This window comes from Panthera pardus, unplaced genomic scaffold (genome assembly GCF_024362965.1).
Source record: "Panthera pardus isolate Hobbes unplaced genomic scaffold, ASM2436296v1 HiC_scaffold_27, whole genome shotgun sequence".
NCBI lineage: Eukaryota > Metazoa > Chordata > Mammalia > Carnivora > Felidae > Panthera > Panthera pardus.
In genome coordinates, this window is record NW_026526843.1 from 84,761,918 (window position 1) to 84,785,970 (window position 24,053).

The window sequence follows — 24,053 nt, forward strand, 5'->3', positions numbered from 1 at the left end:
AAAAACCTAAAGAGTCTTTACTTACATAGAGAAGTTTAAATTACACTTTGAACACCTTCCCCACGAGTAATATTTAGAGACTCTTTGTCTTATAGAAACAAAGTCTGTGCTTGGATAAATGATTTTTCTGAATGTTGTGAATTCTTGGCCGCTTGGATCTTTCTGTGCTTCCCTGTCTGCGAATGCAGTCTGCCACACAGGTTGGTCTTGGCTTTCCCTGGGGTGGTCTAGCTGGTCTTCAACTTGCCTGAGTTCTAGGGGGAAAAATGCAATAAATCATCATTTCTACTCTATATAATGTTATGGGATAAAATTAAGTCATAAAGGGGCGCCTGGGTGGCGCAGTCGGTTGAGCGTCCGACTTCAGCCAGGTCACGACCTCACGGTCCGTGAGTTCGAGCCCCGCGTCGGGCTCTGGGCTGATGGCTCAGAGCCTGGAGCCTGTTTCCGATTCTGTGTCTCCCTCTTTCTCTGTCCCTCCCCCGTTCACGCTCTGTCTCTCTCTGTCCCAAAAATAAATAAACGTTGAAAAAAAAATTAAAAAAAAAAAAATTAACTCATAAATGTCCTGCTGCGCACTCCTATCAACGGGACTTGGGCTGACGTAAATGGGCTCTCCCTGCGCCCCCTGCCACCTCCTCTGACTGCAAATACGATGAGATGCTGGCCAGTATTTAAAAGACTTAATACACAGACAGGCTGAAGATCAATGAAGAATATTATTATGTGATTTAAAGTGAGGGGTAAACAGAAACGGATGACGTATGGCTTTGCAGTTGGGGGATTAAGGCTCTAATTCGCGAGTGGAGTGGATTCCAGGCCACAGGCGGGCAAAGAACTAGAACCGAGATACTGCCTTAAAGCCGGAAGTCATAAAGGACATTGCAGCTTTTAAAACAGGAACTAGAAAGCTGTCACCCCCTGGCTGATGAAAACAGTAAGAATCAGGAGTCACTTACAGGAAATGAGAACCCAAGTCCTGTGCCACAGGCAGGCATGCACTCCACACGGACATCTGAAGCAGAGTACAAAACCCAGAGGTTGAAAAATTCCTGACAGCTGGTCCTGCCTTAGGGAAACCACTGGGCCCCAGCAGTGGCACGGGCCCAACAGTTCGGCAGGGATGCCATCATAACGAGCACACAGAATTTCCATGGAAAAGAACTCTCACTGAAAATGAGTTCACAGTAAAAAAATTAAAAACCTCAAAAGGAGGGGCACCCACGTAGCTCAGTCGGTTAAGTATCTGACTCTTGGTTTTGTCTCAGGTCACGATCTCATGGTTCGTGAGTTTGAGCCCCGCACTGGGCTCTGCACTGGCAGCACGGAGCCTGCTTGGGATTCTCTCTCCCTCTCTCTGTGCCCCTTCCGCATGTGTGTACTCTCTCTCTCTAAATGTAACAAAACAAAAACCTCAAAAGGAAAGGAACCATGAGTTGAAATTTCTGTCCACAGAAAAACCTACATGTGTAAATGACAGCTTTATAGCAGCTTTATTCACAGTGGTCCAAAACTGGAAGCAGCCTGGATGCCCTTCAATAGCGGCCGACTTCGGCTCGGGTCATGATCTCACAGTTCGTGAGTTCGGGCCCCGCGTCGGGCTCTGTGCGGACGGCTCGGACCCTGGAGGCTGCTTCAGATTCTGTGTCTCCCTCTCTGCCCCTCCCCTACTCGTGCTCTGTCTCTCAAAAAATGAATAAACGTTAAAAGAAAAAGATATGGAGGAACCTGCAATGCATATTGCTAATGGAAAGAACAGTTACACAGTTAGATAAACTGATCCATTTAGTGGAATACAACTCAGTGACAAAAAGGAAGAAACTACTAATACAAAACCCAGATAAATCTCCAGAGAATTATACTGAGTGAAAAGAATTGATCCTGTAAGATTACATACTGTATGAGTCCATTTGTTAATGTTCTTGAAATGAAAAAAATTACAAAAATGGGGAACAAATTAGTACTTGCCAGGGCTTAAGGAGGGGGTAAGGGTAGGGGTGGGAGGAAGGGATATGGCTATAAAATTCCTTATGGTGACAGAAATGTTGTGTATCTTGCCTGCATTAATGTCAATATCCTGGTTGTATTTTGTACTATAGTTTTGCAAGATGGCACCAGTGGGGGATACTGCCTGAGGGTACAGGAATCTTCCTGTATTATTTCCTATAAGTGCATGGGAATCTACAGTTATCTCAAAATAGAAGTTTAACTTTATTGTTTTTATTTAAAAAAATTTTTTTTAATGTTTATTTATTTTTGACAGAGAGAGACAGAGTACGAGCTGGGGAGGGGCAGAGAGAGGGAGACACAGAATCTGAAGCAGGCTCCAGGCTCTGAGCTGTCTGCACACAGCCCGACACGGGGCTCGAACTCACAGACCGCGAGATCATGACCTGAGCCGAAGTCAGACGCTCAACTGACTGAGCCACCTAGGCACCCCTAGAAGTTTAACTTTAAAAAAAAAACCACACAAATATTCCAGAGAGGAATGGGGAAGCAAGACAACAAGAACCAAAAAAGAGAGGACAAAAAGAAAAGAAATAATGAAATGACAGGCCTAAACCTGACAAGATACATAATTACATAAAATGTAAGACTAAGAAAAAAGAGTGATATTAGTTAATCCCTAAAAGCATTTGCGACATTCAGTACCCAGTCATGATAAAAACTCTCACAAAACCAGGATTAGAAGATGTCCTCAACTGCTACCTGGCATCTGTGAAAACCCCTACAAGCTGAATTATACCCAGCGGTGAAAGAATGAATGATTTTGGCCCAAGGTCAGGAGCAAGGCAAGGATGTCACTCTCCCTATACATAGGCAACATTGTACCAAAGATCTTAGCCAGTACAATAAGGCAAGAAAAAGGAATAAAGGCATCCAGATTAGAAAGGAAGAAATAAAATAGTCTTTATTCACAACTATAGGATTGTTTATGTAGAAAATGCCAAACTTTCAACAAAAAAGCTACTAGCCCCTAATATGTATGCTTAGGAAGGTCCTAGGCTACAAAGTCAATATAGAAAACTGAAATGCAAAAAAATGAATACATACAACACACTCCCACCATTAATGCTGTAGGAATATACAACAGGAATAACAAAATATGTGCAAAGGCCTGTCCATTCAAAACTGTAAAACCTTACTGAGATAATTCAAGAACACCTGTAAATGGAGAGTTTTACCATGTTAATAAATCAGAAGAGTCAATACAGCTGGCAGAACTATAATCCACAGACTCAATGCAATCTCCAAATCTGCAGGCTTTTCCTCACAGAGATTGACAACCAAATTCTAAAATTTATATGATGGAAAGAGCCTAAATGTCCATCAACTGATGAATGGATAAAGAAATTGTGGTTTATATACACAATAGAATACTACGTGGCAATGAGAAAGAATGAAATATGGCCCTTTGTAGCAACGTGGATGGAACTGGAGAGTGTTACGCTAAGTGAAAGAAAAGCCATACCGAGAAAGACAGATACCATATGGTTTCACTCTTATGTGGATCCTGAGAAACTTAACAGAAACCCATGGGGGAGGGGAAGGTAAAAAAAAAGAGGTTAGAGTGGGAGAGAGCCAAAGCATAAGAGACTGTTAAAAACTGAGAACAAACTGAGGGTTGATGGGGGGTGGGAGGGAGGGGAGGGTGGGTGATGGGTATTGAGGAGGGCACCTTTTGGGATGAGCACTGGGTGTTGTATGGAAACCTATTTGACGATAAATTTCATATACTGAAAAAAATAAATAAAAATAAATAAATAAACATTAAAAAAAATAAAATTTATATGAAAAGAGCAAGGACCTAGAGTTGCCAAAACAACTGCGAAAACAAACAACAAATCTGGAGGACTCACACTACCTGATTTGAGCACTTAATATAAGGCTGCAGTAATTAGCACAATGTGGAATATGCAGATAGACTGATACATACGTATTCAACTCATTTTTAGGAAGGGTGCTAGGGAAACTGGGAAAGAAGTCTTTTCAGAAATGTTACTGAATTGAATGGAAAGGAGTATGCAAAAAATAAGAATATAAAAGAATGTTGACCCTTACCTCACACCGGATATAAAAGTTAACTCATTATCCACCACAGGCTTAATTACAAGTACCAAACTGTCATCTTCTGTTAGAAAAATTATGAGAAAAATCTTTTTTACCCTGGGGTAGAAAGAAATTTGACAAATAGAACACAAAAGCATCAACCACAAGAGAAAAACTTGCTAAGTTGCACTTTATCAAAAATAAAGATGTCTCCTTCAGAAGACACTGTTAAGAACAAAACATGCCCCAACTTGGGAGGAAACACTGGGAAAACACATAGAAGATAAAGAGCTTGCAACTACAATATATAAAGATAACAGATACTGTATGTGTGTGCATGTATATAAAGATATAGGTGTATATAAAAGGTTGTAAAAATAGCAACTTAATAACAAACAAAAAAGGCAAAAGATTACAACAGATACCTCGCCAAAGATGAACAGATGGCGGAGACAAGCACGTGGCAAGATGTTCAACATCGAGAGTCGTTACAAAAATGCAAATTCAAGTCACGGTGAGATACCTTTACACACCTACACAAAAGGTGTGTTGTTGGTGGGAAAACCAAATGGTAGAGCTAGTTGGCAGAACCCTCTGGAAATGTCTTCTAAGTGAAACATATGCTTACCATATGACCAGGCAACCCCACTCCAGATATTTATCCAAGAAACAGAAAAACATATGTCCACATAAATATCTGTACAAGATGTTCACTAGTTTCCTTAAGAATAACGCGAAACCTTAAACAATTGCAGTGGGCATTAGGTGGTCCACAGATAAACAAACCGGAACATTACTTGGCTATGAAAGCGACAAAATAACACAATGTGCCACAACATGGATGAAATTAAAAAGCATTAAGCGAAAGAAGGGAGCTGCATTCGGCCATATACTAAAAGATTCATTTCTAGGACTTTCTAGAAAGAATTAAAGTACAATAAAAAAAAAAAAAAGATCAAGTCTGGGAGTGGAAAGAGTAGTTTAAGAATAAAGGGAACAATGGTTTTGAGGGGGGAGTGATGAAAAAGGCTAATATCGTGGTGATGGTGGTGGTTCCATGACTCAATCTCCGTCAAATCCATGGGACTGTACAGTGAAGAAAGGTGAACTTTTTCTTTTTTTTTAAATTTTTTTTAACAGTTTATTTATTCTTGAGACAGAGCATGAACGGGGGAGGGTCAGAGAGAGAGGGAGACACAGAATCTGAAACAGGCTCCAGGCTCCGAGCTGTCAGCACAGAGTCTGACGCGGGGCTCGAACTCACAGACCGCGAGATCACGACCTAAGCCAAAATCAGACGCTCAACCGACTGAGCCACCCAGGTGCCCCTAGAAAGGTGAACTTTTGATATATAAATTATATCCCAATAAATATCACTTAAAAAAGTGTCATATCAGCATAAATATATAATGAAAATGCATGAAAAATATATATAGGGATTATATTAAACATGATGACATACAATCAAATACCAGATGGTGCTATGTATGAATTTATTTTTTATTAAAATACCTATTAAGCATTAAACACAAACATAGTTAAATGATATGCCTGTGAAAGTATTCAGGGGTGAAATGTACTGGTCTCTGAAACTTACCAGGAAACACATCACAAAAAGAAAGGGGGCTGATAGGGGCACCTGGGTGGCTCAGTCCGTTAAGGGACCCACTTCGGCTCAGGTCATGATCTCACAGTCCATGAGTTCGAGCCCCGTGTCAGGCTCTGTGCATTGCTACTGTCTACACAAATGTTCTTTGCTGCTCCCTACACTATTTGAGACAGTCCAGTATACGGTGTTTATGTAACTAAAATTATTTTAACCTTTTTAAAGAAACAGATGAGCTATTAGAACACCTTACCCTGGAAGTGCAATATTCCCACTTGTCCTGTGAGCCTCCCCTCTCGGCCCTGGGCTCTGAGTCTGTCCTGTGAGCCTCTTCCCTCTGCCGTAGGGTCTGGGTCTGTCCTGTGAACCTCCTCCCTCAGCTTTGGGCTCTGGGTCTGTCCTGTGAGCCTCCTCCCTGGGCCCTGGGCTCTGGGCTGAGGCTCCTCCTCCTAGGACTCTGATAAGAGCTCTCTTGTTCCTAACGACGCAGGACCAAAGGATCCAGAGACAAACGCATCTCCGTTGGGACCATGGCCACAGCACCGCATCCGTCCCTGAGCCAGGGAACTCACCTTCTGAGGCCTCGACTGGCTCTTCTGTAGACTAGGAAGCCCAGGGGCGGCCGAGCCGGAGCCCGCAGGAGGTGAGCAGTGGTCTCACTGATGCGCCCTGACCCTGGAAACAATGACCGCACAGGAGATGCAGTGAGCAACCTCTCTGAGGCAGTGAAAGTGAGGAAAACCCAGATGGAATACTTTATGGAAGCAGCCCCAAGGCCTCGGTTCAGTGTTAAGAGTAAACGCTTAGTAGCAGCCTAACTGTCGCCAGACAAGGAGCTAAGCACTGCGTCATCCCATAAGGGTCCTAGCTGTGGACTCGAACTGATTGCCCGCTCTGTCGCTTGGATTCATTCAGTGAAAAAGTTGAGTGCCTACTGTGGGCCTGTCCAACGTGTTGCAGGTACATCAGTGAACAAAGTAATCAGAGTTCCCCGACCCTGCGGAGCTGTGTTCTAGCAGGGAGGGCACACAGCAAGCACAAAGTTGATACATTTCGGGAACGTTCGTTAGAAACGCATAGGTGCTAGAAGGATCTCCCGGGGTTTTCTAGCCGTGTGACTCTGGACAGGCTACGAGCCTTTCTGTTGTTGCTTTCTCGCGATATAATGAAGACAATCGTAGTACCTACTCACAGCCCTCGGGAGGATGACCGTGCACCCCAAGGGCGCCTCGCACGTACTAGACACTCAGCAAGCGGCCGCTGAACCTGACCCACCGACTCAATGACAGTATCACTGGCTGTCGCCCCCGGCCCGTCGCCCACGCTCAGCCCAGGGCCCCGAGGTCGCAGGGGCGCGAACCTATCACCCGCACCTGCCCTCCGGCCCGTGCCTGCTCCGCCTCCCGGTACTTGGCTACCAGAACCCGACAGCCAGGTCGGATGACAACAAGCGGCGCGACCTCGCGCCGCCCTCGGGTCAGCGGAGCACTTCCGCTCCCGGCGCCCCGCAGCCCGAGGTCGGAGCGCGGCGCACGCGCACGAGCTGCTTCGGGGGCCTCCACGGCCAATGGCCAAGATGGCGCGAGTCGCGGCCAGTGATTCCGACGGGGTTCGCCTGGGGCACGATGTAGGGACCGGAGCGGGCGACCGTTTTCCGGACGACTCGCACGAGAGGCCGGGGGGCGGCGAGGGGCCGGCGGACGGTCGCAGAGGCCCCGGTCCCGCCGCCTCCGAGGCCGAGGCGCCGTCTCCCGCGCCGTCTGCTGCGCACCCTCCATCCCCGGGAGCCGCGCTCTCCGCTGCCTTCAGCTTCTCGGAATGAGAAAGGGTAGTGGGGCCTGCTGCCGTTCTCAGCGGCACATGGGCGCCGCCATCTTGGGGGCGGGGCCTGTCCCTGGGAACCGGGCCTGCCCCAGGGGTCAGAGAGCAGAGGGCGGGCTCGGTCGGGGGAGTGGCCCGGAAGAGCGCTTGGGAGCGGGCGGGGAGGGAGGGCGTTGCGCGCAGTGGGAGAAACCCCGATGCCCGAGTCTCCTGAAATAAATCGTGTTACTCCCAGGGTGCGACCCGGGGCGTCCAGGGAGAGTCTGGTGTTTGCTTTTTGATAACACCGCGTAAAGTAGCCGAGCGTGTTGTTCTCTGTGTCGGCCGGTGTGCCAGCCGGTGGCAGCATGGCCTGCTGAAAAGGCCTGTAAGTGTCTTGAGGAAAGTTTTCTGGTTCCCGCCAGGGTCTGGGGAAAGAGGCCCAAGCGTGTGCTGCCCCTGGAGCTGCCTGCCACGAAGCAGAACTCTTTGGTCCGGGCACCGCAAGGTCCCAGCTCAGATCCACCGGATTGCTTCTGGGCCCGAGCCAGCGGGTGCCAGGCACTGTTGCGAGAAGCACGTGACAAAACCGTCGTGGAGCCGTCATAGGCATATGGGATCTCCATTGGAGCATACTGCTCTGTCCCTGTCTTTCCCTTTCCCCTCCGAGGTAACTGACATTCCCGGGTGGTTTGGATGCATCAGAGCCCAAACTTCCACCGCAGAGTTCTGGGAAGTGAGTGTCCCAAGCCTTGTGTAGGAGTCCCAGGAGAGAAGCCTGTTTGCCCTCAGGGGAGTGGGCATTGCCACCAGTGTCAGTTCTTTGCGCATTTGTAAGCGATGGCCAGTCCTCGAGAGACCATCGTATTTGTTTCTAGAGGAGAGGCGACCTGCTAACCTTTTCAGACATCGGTATCAGGAGACCAGAAAATTAATATGATAGTGTCCCAAGGACAGTAGAGAAACCCCCAACTGCAGAAGGATCTCGTCTTTGGCCTTAGACTGTCCCCATACCCTCATAACACAGGAGCAAGTTGATGGGCATGTGGTTGGTTATTGCTCACGCAGTGCCAGTTTTTCCTAGCAGTGAGGCGACTAGCAAGTAAGAAACACGCCAAGCTGGGGCGGCTGGGTGGCTCAGTCGGTTTCGTGTCTGACTTCGTCTCAGGTCGTGATCTCAGGGTTGGTGAGTTCCAGCCCGGCGTAGGGCTCCATGCTGGCAGCTCAGAGCCTGGAGCCTGCTTCAGATTCTGTGTCTCCCTCTCTCTCTGCCCCTCCCCTGCTCACGCTCTGTCTCCTTCTCTCTCTCAAAAAGAAGTAAACATTCAATAAAATTAAATTAAAAAAAGAAAGAAACGCCAAGGTGCCCCTCCAGCCCATACTATGCCCCATACTCAGCTCAGGCTTTCAGGTTCTTCCTGAGGATTACCTGGGCAAACAGCGATTGATGGTTCAATCAATCAAATCAGTTGATTGTATCTCTTAGAGCCCGGGACTTGACCCATGTCAGCCACCTGGCAAATGGTGGGTTTTTTGGTTCTCTCCCACAGACTGGAGAACATGCTGTTGCCCTTGCTGCACTTTCCTGCACCGTGGGCTCCCGTTTTGGTACCTTTTCCACAACTAGGCCTCTTGGTAAGGAACCATCTTCCCACCCTGCCTAGAATCACCACTCACCTCCAACTGAAAACATTTTTTTTAATGGTAATTAGGCTGTTAATTAAGTTCAGATTCATTGTGAAGGGGTAACTCAGTGGAGCTTGGTTACTCAAGCTTTTGAAAGAAAAGCCTGTCTCCGGAGGATTGGTCCTTGTCCGGCTCCTGGGAGGCCGCCGCTAAGCCCCTGTCATATTCTGCCCGATCAGAGTGTTTTTGGATTCCAGGCATCGCCGTCCTAGTTGGGCCAGATCGTTTATACAAAGATTGTGACTTGCGGTGAACATCTGTGTTTGTATGTGTGAGGCCCTGGGCCACGCTGTGTTCGTTTGACGTCTGGGGGCTGTCGACTGAGTAGCTGAAGTCAGTCACGTGGTCATGCCTGCATGACCTCCAGTAGAGTCCCTGCACCCCAAGGCTTGGCTGAGCTCCCCTGGCCGGCAGCACTTAGCAGGTTTTGTGACGCACCATTCCTGGGAGAATTAAGCATTGACCCGCGTGACTCCTTTGGGAGAAAACAACTGATCTGTCACCACGGGTTTCTACTGGACGTCCCCCGTGTGCCTTTTTCCCCTTGCTGGTTGTCCTGTGCGCGCTGTCACTGTAATAGGTCATCACCGCGTATAAAGCAGCTCAGAAGGACTCGCAGGACTCTGAAAAGTAGAACAGCTTTCCTGAGTCCCAGGGAATCTTCGAGCCTGACGAGGGTCCCGGAGACCCGCCTCACGCTGTTGCTACAGGTGCTCAGATCGGTACACGCTCTACCGTGTGATTCAAGCATCCCAGTAGGTGGACCTACTGAACCCAGTTGGACTGTGCCCTTGGCAATCCCCAGGTTGCAGACCTGATCCGTAACATCCTGAAGAGTGAGGGCTGGCCGGAGGGTGTGCCCTGGGCAGGAGCTGAGCGGGCTTGCTTTCTTGAAGTTTCTAATTATACTTTTGTGGTTATCCTAGAGATGATGACATCTACTCCTGATTTATTAGTCTCTTGTAGATTAATCCTTTTACTGCTTCCTCCAGAATTGAATAATGTAAAATATTTGCTCTGGCCCATCTCCCCTTTTGTCCTGTTGTTGACCTGCATTTTAGGTCCACATCTATTTTAATGCCTCTCAAAGCGATGTAATCGTTTAAGACGGTGTTCCTATAAATTTACCCACATACTTTGTCTTTCTAGTACTCTCCACTCCTTTTTGCACTTCTATTTTTTAAGGATCCAGATTTTCTAACTTTCACAAATACCTTCAGGGGGCGCCTGGGTGGTTCAGTCAGTTAAGCATCTGACTCTTGATGTCAGCTCAGGTCAGGATCTCGAGGTTCGTGAGTTCGAGCCCCATGTTGAGCTCTGTGCTGACCGCAGGGAGCCTGCTTGGGATTCTTTCTCTCTCTGTGTACCTCCCTCTCTCTCTCTCTCTCAAAATAAATAAACTTTAAAAAAAAATCTGGAGGATTTGTTTTAGTGTAGGAATGCTGGCAATTGATTTTATCATTTTTGGTTTTTCTGGAACCAAATTTATTTCATCGTCATTCAAAAAGGATGTTTTCTCTGGCAGTAAAATTCCAGGTAAAGAGTGATTTTATTTTGTCACTTTAAAACACCACTTCTTGGGGCGCCTGGGTGGCTCCGTTGGTTGAGCATCTGACTTCGGCTCAGGTCATGATCTCATGGTTGTGAGTTTGAACCCTGTGTCAGGCTCTGGGCTGACGGCTCAGAGCCTGGAGCCTGCTTCCGATTCTGTGTCTCATTCTCTCTCTGCCCCTCCCCCACTTGTGCTCTGTCTCTCAAAAATAAATAAATGTAAAAAAAAAATTTAAAACACCACTTTGTGTTTGGTTTTCACTGTATTTGTCGAAAAGTCAGCTGCCAGTTTTATTGTTTCTCCTTTGAAGGTGATGTGCCTTTTCTTTCTGTGGCTGCAATTAGATTTTCCTTTTTTCTCTTTTATTTTTCAGCTGTTTGATTATGATTTGCCTAGTTATGATTTCCTTTGTATCCATTCTGCTTTACATTAGGAGAGTTTTTTGTAATGTTCATTCATTTTTGAGAGAGACAGAGCACCAGCAGTGGAGGGGCAGAGAGAGAGAGGGAGACACAGAATCGGAAGCAGGCTCCAGGCTCCGAGCTGTCAGCACAGAGCCCGATGTGGGGCTTGAACCCACGAACTGTGAGATCGTGACCCGAGCTGAAGTCAAGCTCTCAACCAACTGAGCTACCCAGGTGCCCCAGGAGAGCTCTTTGAATCAACCGTGTGATATCTTCTGTGAATTTGGACATCTCTTCCAATTTGTATCCTTTCCAATTAAACATGTATCAGATCTTTCCACCATGCCCCATGTCTCTTGCATTCTTTCCATTCTTTTTCATTTTTTTTTTCAGTGCTTTAGCCTGGATATTCTTTACTAACTCTCTTCCCATTCACTAAGCTTCTATTATGCTGCATCTAATGTCTATTAGTGCTTACTTTAAGCTCTGTTTTCAGTTCTAAAATTTCCATTTGATTCCTTGTAATCGATATAATTTTGTCACCTGATTTCTTTTAAGTTTGTGTCTCATAACTCACATATTTGATTTGCCTATGGGTTTATTTATATAGTCTGTTACATCTTAGTTTCCTTCATCTGACTCATGGCAGCCTGTGATTTTTTTTTTTGAACACCAGAAATTGTATATGAAAAGTTTTCAAAGATTTCTCTGAAAAATGTAATCCTCCAGATATAATTTACTTTTTTTTTTTCTGGCATCCCTGTATAATAGAAGCAGATAACCCCCATCCCATCAAGGAATCAGATGATTTGAGGCTCTGTTTTATCTCCATATCTGGTTTGCCCTTCCTAGGACAAAGCCATTTGGGATTTTTACCTGAAACCCTGAGGGACCTTGATCTCTAACTTTTGTCTCTCTATCACTATGAGGTTTCTAAGAGCTCTGCTTAACTTTTTAGCCTCTTACTTGCTGCTTTCTGCTTGACTTCATGGCATCTTGTCTCGGTGGTTTTGAAACTGAACCACGCCCACGGTTTGGAGCTCTATTTTCTGCGGTTCCTTTTCTCATTGGATCTTGACATTCGAGTTCCTGGCTACCTTAGTAGCTAGCAGTAAATCCATTTTCCTGCCCTACTTCATGAGACTTCTCAAAGCTCTGAATTACCATTTTCTGCTCTTCAGCTTGGCTCCATACAGGTTAAGAATTGACAGACGTCTGGGGCGCATGGGTGGCTCAGTCGGTTAAGCGTCTGACTTCGGCTCAGGTCACAATCTCACGGTCCATGAGTTCGAGCCCTGAGTCCGGCTCTGTGCTGATGGCTTGGAGCCTGGAGCCTGCTTCGGATTCTGTGTCTCCCTCTCTCTCTGACCCTCCCCCATTCATGCTCTGTCTCTCTCTGTCTCAAAAATAAATAAACATTAAAAAAAATTTTTTTTAAAAAGAATTGACACACGTCTGTTTCAGACTGCGTCTCCCTCGCTCTGCCCCTCCCCCGCTAACACTGTGTTTTTCTCAAAAATAAACATTGAAAAGAAAAAAAAGGGGGCGCCTGGGCGGCTCAGTTGGTTAAGCGTCCGGCTTTGGCTCAGGTCATGATCTCGCTATTCCTGAGTTTGAGCCCCACGTCGGGCTCTGTGCTGACAGCTCGGAGCCTGGAGCCTGCTTCCGATTCTCTCTCCCTCTCTCTGTGCCCCTCCCCTGCTCGTGCTCTGTCTCTGTCTCTCTCTCTCCCTCTGAAGAATAAACTTTAAAAAACATTAAAAAATGCCTTTGCCTAGTGAGATGTGATTTTTCTTTTATTCTATCAGCGTAACATATTGTATTCATTGATTTACAAATACTGCATTTCCAGAATAAACCCAGGTTAGTAATAACCTATTATCTTTTAATATATTTATGGATTTAATTTACTAGCATTTCATTTAGAATATATTGAAAAACACTGAATTTCATTTTCCTTTCTTGTCAGCTCTTGGATCAAAGTAATGCTGATCTCATAGAAGAAGATGGAAAGGGTTCCCTCCCTCTTTTCTCTGCAAGACTTCCTTTTCTTTGGAAGAGTTTGTGTAATGTTAGTGTTAGTTCTCCCTTAGCTCCCTGATAAAATTCATCAAGCAAGCCATATGAACCTTGAGTTTTCCTTATGGAAGAGTTTTTTTTAATGTGTGTTGATTTTTGAGAGAGAGAGATGGGGGAGGGGCAGAGGGAGAGGGAGGCAGAGGGAAAGGGAGACACAGAATCTGAAGCAGGCTCCAGGCTCCGACATGTCCGCACAGAGCCCGACGCGGGGCTCGAACCCACAAGCCTCGAGATCATGACCTAAGCTGAAGTCCGATGTAACTGACTGAGCCACCCAGGCGCCTTGAGACACACATTATTTTGGAGGACAGAGGTTAAAAATACAAGGATGAGAAAAGATACACCATACTAACAGCAACTATAAAGTGCCAGAGTAGCCATACTAATACATGATGAAATAGACTTTAGGACAAAAAATATCAGGGTCAGAGGGGGTATTTCATAATGCTAAAAGTGTAAATGTAGCAGGAACATATAACAATTTTGAACCTATGTGCATGTAACAATAGAGCCCCAGGATACATGAGGCAAGAGCTGACAGAATCGAAAGGGGAAACGGACAATTTAACGATAATAGTTGGGGATGTCAACACCCCATCTCTGAATAACAAATAGAGCGAGTAGAATATCGGGAAGGATATAGAAGACTCGAATGCTATCAACACACTTGAACCAACTGTCATCTATAAAACAGTCCATCCCACAAGAGCAGAACACACATCCTTTTCACACGCAAATGAATCATTCTCTGGGACAGACCATATGCTAGGCCATAAAAAGCCTCAGAAAATTTAAAAGATTTGAAAGCAGGCAAAGTATATTCTCTGAACACAGCAGACCTGAATTAGAAACCACGAAGATCAAAATTTGGAAAATTTCCAAGTATTTGGAAACTAACACTTCTTTTTGTAAAAAAAAAAAAAAAAAAAAAAAAATGTAATGTGTATTTATTTTTGAGAAAGAGAGAGACAGAGTGCAAGTGGGGGAGGGGAAGAGAGAGGGAGACACAGAATCCGAAGCAGGCTCCAGGCTCTGAGCTGTCAGCACAGAGTCTGACGCGGGGCTCGAACCCACGAACCATGAGATCATGACCCGAGCTAAAGTTGGATACTTAACCAACTGAGCCACCCAGATGCCCCAACACTTCTTTTTTTTTTTCTTTTTAAGTCAGCTCCACGCCCAGTGTTAGGCCTGAACTCACTACCACAAGATCGAGTGTCACATGCTATTCCAACTGAGCCAGCCAGGCGCCCCTAAAGAACACACTTCTCAATAACTCATGAGTGAAAGGAAAAAATTACCAAAGGAATTTAATAATATGTTGAGGTGAAAGAAAATGAAAACACAACATATCAAAATTTATGGGATGCAGCTAAGGCAGTGCTTAGGGGAATGTTTTATAGCTTATATGCCTATATGAGAAAAAAAAAAACCCAAATCAATAACCTAAGCTTCTACTTTAAGAAATTAGAAAAAGGAGATCAAACTAAATCCAAAGCAAACAGAAGGAGGAAGGTAACAGAGATTCGAGCACAAGTAAGTGAAACGGAAAAATTACGACTACAAAACTATAAAGAAAATCAGTGAATCCAAAAGTTGATTCTTGGAAAAGGTCCATGCATTTTAACAACCTTTAGTTACACCAAGAAAAACAGAGGAGGCACAAATTCTCAAAATCTGAAATGAAAAAGGAATCATCATTATTGATCTAACAGAAATTAAAAGAGGGGCGCCTGGGTGGCTCAGTCGGTTGAGTGTCTGACTTTGGCTCAGGTCATGATCTCGTGGTCTGTGAGTTCGAGCCCCGCATTGGGCTCTGTGCTGACAGCTCAGAGCCTGGAGCCTGTTTCCGATTCTGTGTCTCCCTCTCTCTCTGCCCCTCCCCCGTTCATGCTCTGTCTCTCTCTGTCCCAAAAATAAATAAAAAAACGTTGAAAAAAAAATTAAAAAAAAAAAGAAATTAAAAGAACTGTTAGGGAACACTACAAATTAGAAAATGTACATGAAATAGACAAATTGCTAGAAATACACAAATCACCAAAGTGGACTCAGGTAGAAATAGAGAATCTGAATAGACTTATAGTAATTAAGGGCCCTGAATTACTGATGAAAATTCTGCCCCTAAAGAAAAGTCCAGGCTTCGATGGCTTCACTGTTGAATTCTCTGTAATATATAAAGAAGAATTAACATTGACTCTCACAAATTTTTCCAGAAAACAGAGGAGAAGGGAACACTTCCCAAAGTATTTTTTAATGCTTTTTTATTATTGAGAGAAAGACAGAGTGAAAGTGGGGGAGGGGCAGAGAGAGACGGGGAGACACAGAATCTGAAGCAGGCTCCAGGCGCTGAGCTGTCAACACAGAGCCTGACACAGGGCTCGAACTCACGAACTGCGAGATCATGACCTGAGCCAAAGTCTGACGTTCAGCTAACTGAGCCACCCAGGTCCCCCAACCTCATGATGATGATGATGTCCTTCATGAACATGAACATAATAATCTTCAACAAGATATTAGCAAAGCAAATCTGGCAACATATAAAAAACTGTGACAGGTGGAATTCATTTCAAAGATGCAAGATTGATTTATCATCTGAAAATCAACTTCTATAATAAATCATATTAATGAGATAATGGATAAAAAACACACTTTCATCTCGATAAGTACAGAAAAAACATTTGATAAAATCTAACACTCAATCATGATTTTAAAAACCAAAACACAAAACCTCTCAGCAAACTAGTATAATAGGCAGGAACTTCCTCAATTAGGTAAATGGCATCTATGAAAAACCCACAATTAAAATCATACTTAGTGATGACAAGTAAATGCTTTTCCTGAATTGGGAACAAAGCAAGAATGTTTACTCTTGCCACACCACTTTTATTCAGTATTGAACTGAATGTTCTAGCCCATGCGACAAAGAAAAAAATTAAAGGCATCCAGATTGGAAAGGAGGAAGTAAAAGTATCTTAATTTGTAGATGATATGATCCCGTATTTTAAAATTCCTAGCGTATCCCCAAAAAATTACTACAACTAATAAACAAGTTGAACAAGGTTACAGGATATAAGATCAATAGGCTAGTAATGAGCAATCTGCAAATGAAATTTAAGAAAAGTATTCTATACACAATAGCATCAAAGATATAAAATATTTAGGAGTCAATGTAACAAAAGAAATGTAAGACTTCTACACGGAAAATACAAAATTGTTGGGAAATTAAAGATCAAAGTAAATGGAGAGACATTCCACATTGATGGATTAGAAAACCAAATACTGTTAGATAGATCTATAGATTGGTTTAGGTGGCGAATAGATCTATAGGTTCAACTCAATCCTTATAAAAATCCCAACTGGGTTTTTTTTTCTCCCAGAACTGTACAAGCTGATTCTAAAAGGACCCAGAATAGCAAAAACATTTTTGAAAAGGAAGAACAGAGTTGAAGGACTTTCACTTCCTGATTAAAAAAAAAAAAAACTATAATGTTACAGTAATCAAGAGAGTGTGGCCTTGTCACGAGGACGGACAATGGTACGGAATTGAAAGTCCAGAAATAAACCCTTACATTTATGGTCATATGATTTTTGGCAAAGGTGCCGAAAAAAACTCAATGGAGAAAGGAAAGTCTTTTCAACAGATGGCACTAAGACAATTGGATATCCTCATGCAATAGATTTGTACCCTTACCTTGCAACATACACAAAAATTCACTCACAATGGGTCACAAATCTAAATGTAAGTGCCAAAGCTATAAAACTTAAAAAAAAAATGGAAGAAAATTATGGCTTATGTTGGATTAGGCAAAAATGTCGTAGGTGTAACACCAGACACAATACATGAAAGAACAAACTGATAAACTGAACGTCATCACAGTTATAAAACTTTTGTGTTTCAAAATACACTGTTAAAGGGGCACCTGCGTGGCTCAGTCGGTTAAACGTCGGACTTCAGCTCAGGTCATGATCTCCTCGTCTGGGAGTTTGAGCCCCGGGTCAGGCTCTGTGCTGACAGCTGGGAGACTGGAGCCTGCCTCAGATTCTGTGTGTTTCTCTCTCTCTGCCCCTCCCCCACTCACACTCTGTCTGTCTGTCTCTCTCTTTCAAAATAAATAAACTTAAAAAAAATACACTGTTAAGGAAATAGACAATCCACAGTTCAGAAAACATATTTGTAAATCATATTTCTTGGCAAAAGATTTATTATCTTGACAAAAGAATGTAGAAAGAACTCTATCATCTCATTAATAAGACAAAAAAAAACCCCTTAATTTAAAAACGGGCAAAAGTTTAGAATACACATTTCACCAAGGAGAATACCCAAATGACCAATAAGTTCAGGAAAAATCCCTATATCATTAATCTTCAGGAAAATGGAAATAAAAACCACAACGAGACACCCCTTCATACCCAAAAGAATGTTGGTGAAGCTTTGAGAAGCCAGAACCTTCATGTATTGCTGGTGGGAATGTTAAAACAGGACAACCGCTTTGGGAAAACCATTTGGCGATTTCTTAAATAAACAAAGTTACCATAAAATCCAGCGATTCTTTTTTTTTTAATTTTTTTTTTTACATTTTTTATTTATTTTTGGGACAGAGAGAGACAGAGCATGAACGGGGGAGGGGCAGAGAGAGAGGGAGACACAGAATCGGAAACAGGCTCCAGGCTCCGAGCCATCAGCCCAGAGCCCGACGCGGGGCTCGAACTCACGGACCGCGAGATCGTGACCTGGCTGAAGTCGGACGCTCAACCGACTGCGCCACCCAGGCGCCCCAAAAATCCAGCGATTCTTAAGGCATCAACTCAAGAGAAATGAAAACATAACACACAAAGGCTTGTACGCCCAATGCTCATAGCAGCATTATTCGTAATAGCCAAAAAGCGAAAAGAATTCAAATGTCCATCAATTGAGAGACGGAGAAACAAAATGTGTTCTATCCACTCAGTGGACAAGAAAAAGAAACGAACTAGTGATACCTGTTATAACATGGATGCGTCTCAAAAACGTTATGCTAAGAGAAAGAAGCCAGAGGCAAAAGGTCATATAAATGTGATTCCGTTTGTATGAGATGTCCAGAAGGGCAAATCTACAGGGATAGAAAGCGGTTGAATAGTTGTCTGGGGCTGGGTGGTGGGAGTGGGGATGGCCAACATCATGTAGCCTACTTTGGGATGGATGGAAATGTTCTTAAACTGGATTGTGTTGGGTGCCTGGGTGGCTCAGTAGCTAAGCATCTAACTTCAGCTCAGGTCGTGGTCTCACAGGTCATGAGTTCGAGTCCCACATTGAGTGAGCTCTAGCCCTGCTTTGTTGAGCATGAGCTCTGCTTCAGGTGAGCTCGAGCCCCACTTTGGGTGAGCTGGAGCCCTGCTTTGGGTGAACTCGAGCCCCGCTTTGGGAGAGCCCCACTTTGGGTGAGCTTGAGCCCCACTTTGGGTGAACTCGAGCTCCACTTTGGGTGAACCTCACTTTGGGTGAGCTTGAGCCCGCTTTGGGTGAGCCCCACTTTGGGTGAGCTTGAGCCCTGCTTTGGGTGAACTCGAGCCCTGCTTCAGGTGAGCCCTGCTTCTCTCTCTCTCTCTTTCTTCCTCCACTCCTCCTGGGAGTCTCTCTTTCTCTCTCTGCTCCTCACTCACTTGTGCCCTCTCTCTCTCAAAAAACTGGATTGTGTTGATGGTTTCTGCACTCTATAAGTTAAAAAAAATCATCGAATCGTGCATTCAAAATGGGTGAATTTTGTGGCATATAATTATTCATTGATAGAGCTGGTTTTTTTTTTTTTAAAGTCAAAGCAGACACGGTTCTTCTTACCCACAAGCTACAGGGCGCCTGACATTTAACAGAAGAGACACACACATCTGCAAATGTAATATTTTGAGCTAATTTCATTTATTGAAGCATATTCAGTGTGCAATGGTTTTCTTTCCAATTATGTTTCACACCTGATCTCAAAATACAAAATTCTCCTTGCAAAAGGTGGATTTAAATAATAGTATCCTGAAATCTCTCATTATTTAAGCCCTCTTGCCATCTCTCTCTCTCTCCCCCCATCATCTATCTGTCAATCTATTCATTATCTATCTACCATTGAAATAGTGTAGGAGTAGACAAAATTGAAAGACTAGAGGTGGTCCCGGCTTTTGAGTAGTTTATATGTAAGTATGCAAATAGCAAAGGTTTCCCCGTCATTCTTTCTGTCTCTTTTTATCTCTGTCTTTGTTTTTTTTCACTCCAGGTGCTGAAATTATTGGTTTGACCAAGTTTTGTGAGTGGAGTCTGGGAACATTTTGAGGAAGAGTAATTCATGGGTAGACATTTTCTGTAGTGAGAGGAATTGGTGTGGTGAAAAGCGTAAAGCAAATGTTCCAGAAAAGGGAAATTATGGGGGAATAATTTAATCCAGTTGTTGACGGATGTATGAAGAAGAACAAATACATTTGCTTGACTTAAACCTTATTCTAGAACATATTTTTTTAAGTTTATTTATTTTGAGAGAGAGAGAGAGAAAGAGAGCATGAGCAGGGGAGGGGTGGAGAGAGAGGGAGAGAGAGGAAGAGAGAGAGAATCCCAAGCAACGAATCTCTGCACTGATGTGGAGGTTGACTCGGGGCTTAAACTCATGAACCACGAGATCATGACCTGAGCAGAAACCAAGAGTTGATGCTTAACTGATTGAGTCACCCAGGCACCAAGGATAAACCAGAATTTACTACTGGGATCTCTTGAGCTATCCTGGAGAGATTCAGTTGTGGTTTTTTTGCTTTTGTTCTTTTTCAGTTTTCACCATAGGACTTTCCTAGGGCCATGGTAAAAGAGAACCTCTTTACCCCCCCCCCCACCCCCACCCCCTGCTTACCCAATATTGTAGCCTTATTCTCCAAAATTCTTGATTTCACAGGTCCAGTGTTGATGTGGGAAATGTACATTCATGTGGTTGCTGAAAGCAAAGGGTGCAGTGTGGCCACACTGGGGCAGCAGACGCTCGGCTTTTCTAGCTTTTTCTCCCGGAACTGTGATAAATGGAGTGTTCTACGTACACATTACTCTCTTTAATTTAGATGTCTTTTCCAGACTGCCGAACTGAGAGAAAGGACTATCCTTAAAATACTAACAACGGAGACCTCACGTTTTAATTAGAGGTTGGGTAAGAGCTTGCTTTTTTTTTTTTTTCCTAATGGCTAGTTTTTCAGAGGTCACTGAGGGCAAGGGACTGTGTTTCTTAGTCATTGGATAGCCTCGGGGCAATCATAGTGCCCGCCATCTCATGAGAGCTCAGTAAGTTTTGGTTGTCATTAGTTTTTAGAAGGCAACTGCTCCAGCTCGCCAAAAGCACAATCTCTAAGATTTCAGACCACCGCATCCAAAGGGACCTGCATCACCTCAGCTAAAGGTATGCACACGGTCGAGCAGATCTGCACATTTTCTATAGTTCGGCAGTCACGAATCAGATGCGATTCAGGTCGCCGCTTCTCAAGGAACCTTAAAAAAAAAAATCAGTGATTCTGAGAAAGCATCTCTGACATGGTTACTTCTTATTTACTGTGTGAAAATTAATACAAGGAAACCTCATTAACGTGGACTCCGGAGGCTGGAAGCGGGGAGTGGTAGAAGGCCCCTACCAGAAATGTCAATTACAGGAACAAATCATCAATTACAGACCCCTAACAGAAGACTCTTCAAGAGGAAAGAATGATCAGTTACAGGCCCCCCAAGAGGAAATTGACCCCCCACCCCCCACCCAGGGGCGCCTGGGTGGCTCAGTCCGTTAATCGTCCGACTTTGGCTCTGGTCATGATCTCGCGGTTCTCGGGTTCGGGCCTCAAAGTCTGGCTGTCTGTTGTCTGCATGGAACCTGCTTCGGATCCTCTGTCCCTCTCTTTATGCCCTTCCCCCATTCGTTCTCTGTCTCTGTGTCTCTCTCTCTCTTTCACTCGCTCACTCTCAAAAATAAATAAACATTAAAAAAAAAAAAAAAAGAAATGGACTACCCCTGCAACTCAACCAAGGAGAAACCATCATCACACTGAACCCCTGCTTTTCTCAAACAGGCTTGCATTCAAAACCACCTCTCCCAACTTCCTCCTTCTCCATAAAATAGGGCTCCTCTTCTCCATTTGTTGGACTCACCTGTGGTTTTCCCATAGCTTGCATATCCCATATTGTAATTCTCTGCTCTTCTGGAATAATCCCAGTTTTTTTTTTTTTTCTGTTAAAATAACTGGCTATTTTCTTTTTAAGGTTAACACTTTTGAGCTTTCACGGGCTCTACCCCATTTGCCTTTTTTTTTTTTAATTTTTAAAAATTTTTGTTTATTTACGTAATCTCTGCACCCAACATGGGGCTCGAACCCACGACCCTGAGGTCAAGAGTCACATGCTCTTCTGACTGAGCCAGGCGCCCCTCCACCCCGTTTGTTTAAATCCATTCGTTGGATGCCTACGTTTTCTTAGGTGCTCCTTACACACATAGCCCATTTCATATTTCTCTACGTTGTAGGAAAGCTGGTTCACCCCTGTTTTTGTGGGTGCCGCTTTTTCAGCCTGGGATGCCGTTTTCTTCTTCTCAATCTAATTCTTCTGCGTCTTTCCAGGCTAGCTCAAGGCACGCCCTACCGATGCGGCCACAAGGGACTCTTTTGTCGCTCAGTCTTACCCTCAGCACAGTGCTGTGCTAGATCACAGGCCCATTCATTTCCCTCCGTTCTGAAGACCATCAGCTCCCTGAGGCCAGAGCCCTGCCTTATTTGGCGTTGCCTTCGCAGGGTCCAGCGGAATTTCTGGCACGTTGGAGTGGCTCCATACATGTTTGTGGAATGAGTAAGTGAATCAATCCACTCACCGCTGAATGAGATGTTTCATTTCCTTCCCTTCTCCTCCCCAGTTAAAATGCCTTGATATTAAAAAAAAGGTCCCGCTTAGGAAATTATTTTAGAAAGAGGCAGTCAGCTCCTACCTCCCACACAAGGAACATCAGAGAATACAAATGACTCGTCATTTACATGCAGGACTTCCTGAAGGAGGAAATTTGAACTGTGAAGCTCTCAACGTCCCAGCCACTGTGGAGTCAGTGGTGATAGGGGCCAAGCTCCTGGCACGCAGCTCTGGGAGATGCCCCGCGTCGGGCTTCCAGAAGCCCCTCCGTGTCCCAAGGATGCTCTCCGTTGATTTTCACAGCATCTCTGAGTGATAAGCATGAGCAATGGAGAATTTCTTTCCTTCCTGCCCTCCTCTCTCTCTCTCTCTCTCTCTCTCTCTCTCTCTCTCTCCCTCCTCTCTCTCCTTTAACCTTCTTAACAGAGAGCTAGAAAACAGAAAAAGACCTAAATCAGCCAGGACACATTCTGGTGCTCATTCCACCAATCTGTGCTTCCTGTAGCTTAAACAGGTCTGGGTTTTAATGAATCCGTGGCATATGGGCCATAATATTCCAAGTGCCTGGCATTTCCTGCAATTTATGATCAGGCGGGGAATAGGTTGTTTTCTCCTTTTGAATGAATTCTCACAGGCCGAGCTTTGGAGTTCGTAAACTTGACACGTATTGTTCTCAAGGTCTGCGTCATGGGCGAGGAGAGATTGTTTTGTGTGCTGTCTCCTCCGTGAACAGAGAAGTTCACAGTCCCTCTCCAGCGACCGACAGTTGTTGGGCACGTGCCTTGCAGATCAAGGGCTCTCCTTCTGACTTGACTTCTGGTTTGTTTGTTTGTTTTTTAATTTTCTCTGGTTTCCAAAAAGCCTTGTTGACCCTCGTGGCAGTGAAAGTCTGCGAATTCAGAAACGACCTGACCTGCGTGCGCTCTTTGTTTTGGCTGGGTCTTTCGGAGTCGTCTTGAGCGTGAGGACGGTAGCTACGTCTCTTTGTTCCAGCTTGCTGAGAAAGCTGCCGTTGCATATCTCTTGTGGGCATTTAATGCCCCGTGCAGGTTGACACCAACGGATGGCAGTGAGCTTAACCAAATACCTGTGCGACTAATATTGATGTTCGTGTTATGTTCTTGAAGTGAATCGAAGTTCCCCGCAAGCCTGACCTTCTCCTCTCCACCAAATCTCTGGCTGGTGATGGTAGCCGTGGATTTTTTTTTTTTAAGAACCTCAAATTGCATTTCTCAGGAGTGCCTTCTACGGGAAATTTTCCCATGCTTTGTTTTCTAATATTTTATGTGCACAGGTCTTCCGAGCTTGCAAGAACTCTTTTAAGACGGGATCCCTGGATATGTCTGTGAAAGGCATTCTTTTCTGAGCCAGACTGTCAGGGGAGCTATTTAGAGCCTCCATCGCTCCGTTTGAGGGCTGAATGCTGCATTTTTCTGAGCATATTCTTAACGCAAACACCGAAAGGCTGCAAGCGTGCTGAGTATTTCCAGACCCAGGCAATTTGTCAGTGAACTGTAGATTTTCTCTTGCACTGAGGAGCCCTCCAGAAGCACCATTGGAATTTCCAAAATGAGCCCTCAATATGTTGAAGCCACTGGCATGAGCCTGGGTTCACTGGCATCCAGGAGAGTCCTTTTCTCGACGTTGAAGGTACCCTTGCAGTACACCTTGGGTAAAATATTTGGAATCCCTGAGCTACTAGAAAAATGAGGAAAACTGTAGGTTCCAAAGATCCCAGTTCCAACTATGGGGGCGCCTGGGTGGCTCAGCCGGTTGAAGCTCCCACTCCGGCTCAGGTCGTGATCTCACGGTTCGTGAGTTCCAGCCCCGCGTTGGGCTCTGGGCTGTCAGCCCAGAGCGCACTTTGGATCCTCTGTCTCTCCGTCTCTCTCTCTCTCTCTCTCTCTCTCTCTGCCCCTCCCCCACGTGTGCACAAGGACTCTCTCTCTCTGTCAAAAAGAAATATTTTTTTTTTATTAAAAAGCGCAGCATCCTTATTTT

General features: G+C 44.6%; 1 protein-coding gene across 1 annotated transcript; it reads right to left on the reverse strand.

The window, feature by feature from the left end:
- LOC109248122 (translation initiation factor IF-2-like) lies at positions 1–8,366 on the reverse strand. The gene is made up of 4 exons (XM_019417516.2): positions 8,355–8,366; positions 7,030–7,687; positions 6,229–6,331; positions 1–254 (listed from the first exon to the last, which is right to left on the reverse strand). Exons 1-4 carry the CDS (start codon positions 8,364–8,366, stop codon positions 239–241), a joined length of 789 nt encoding a protein of 262 aa, XP_019273061.2. The 3' UTR covers positions 1–238.
- Between the last annotated feature and the right edge of the window lie 15,687 nt (positions 8,367–24,053).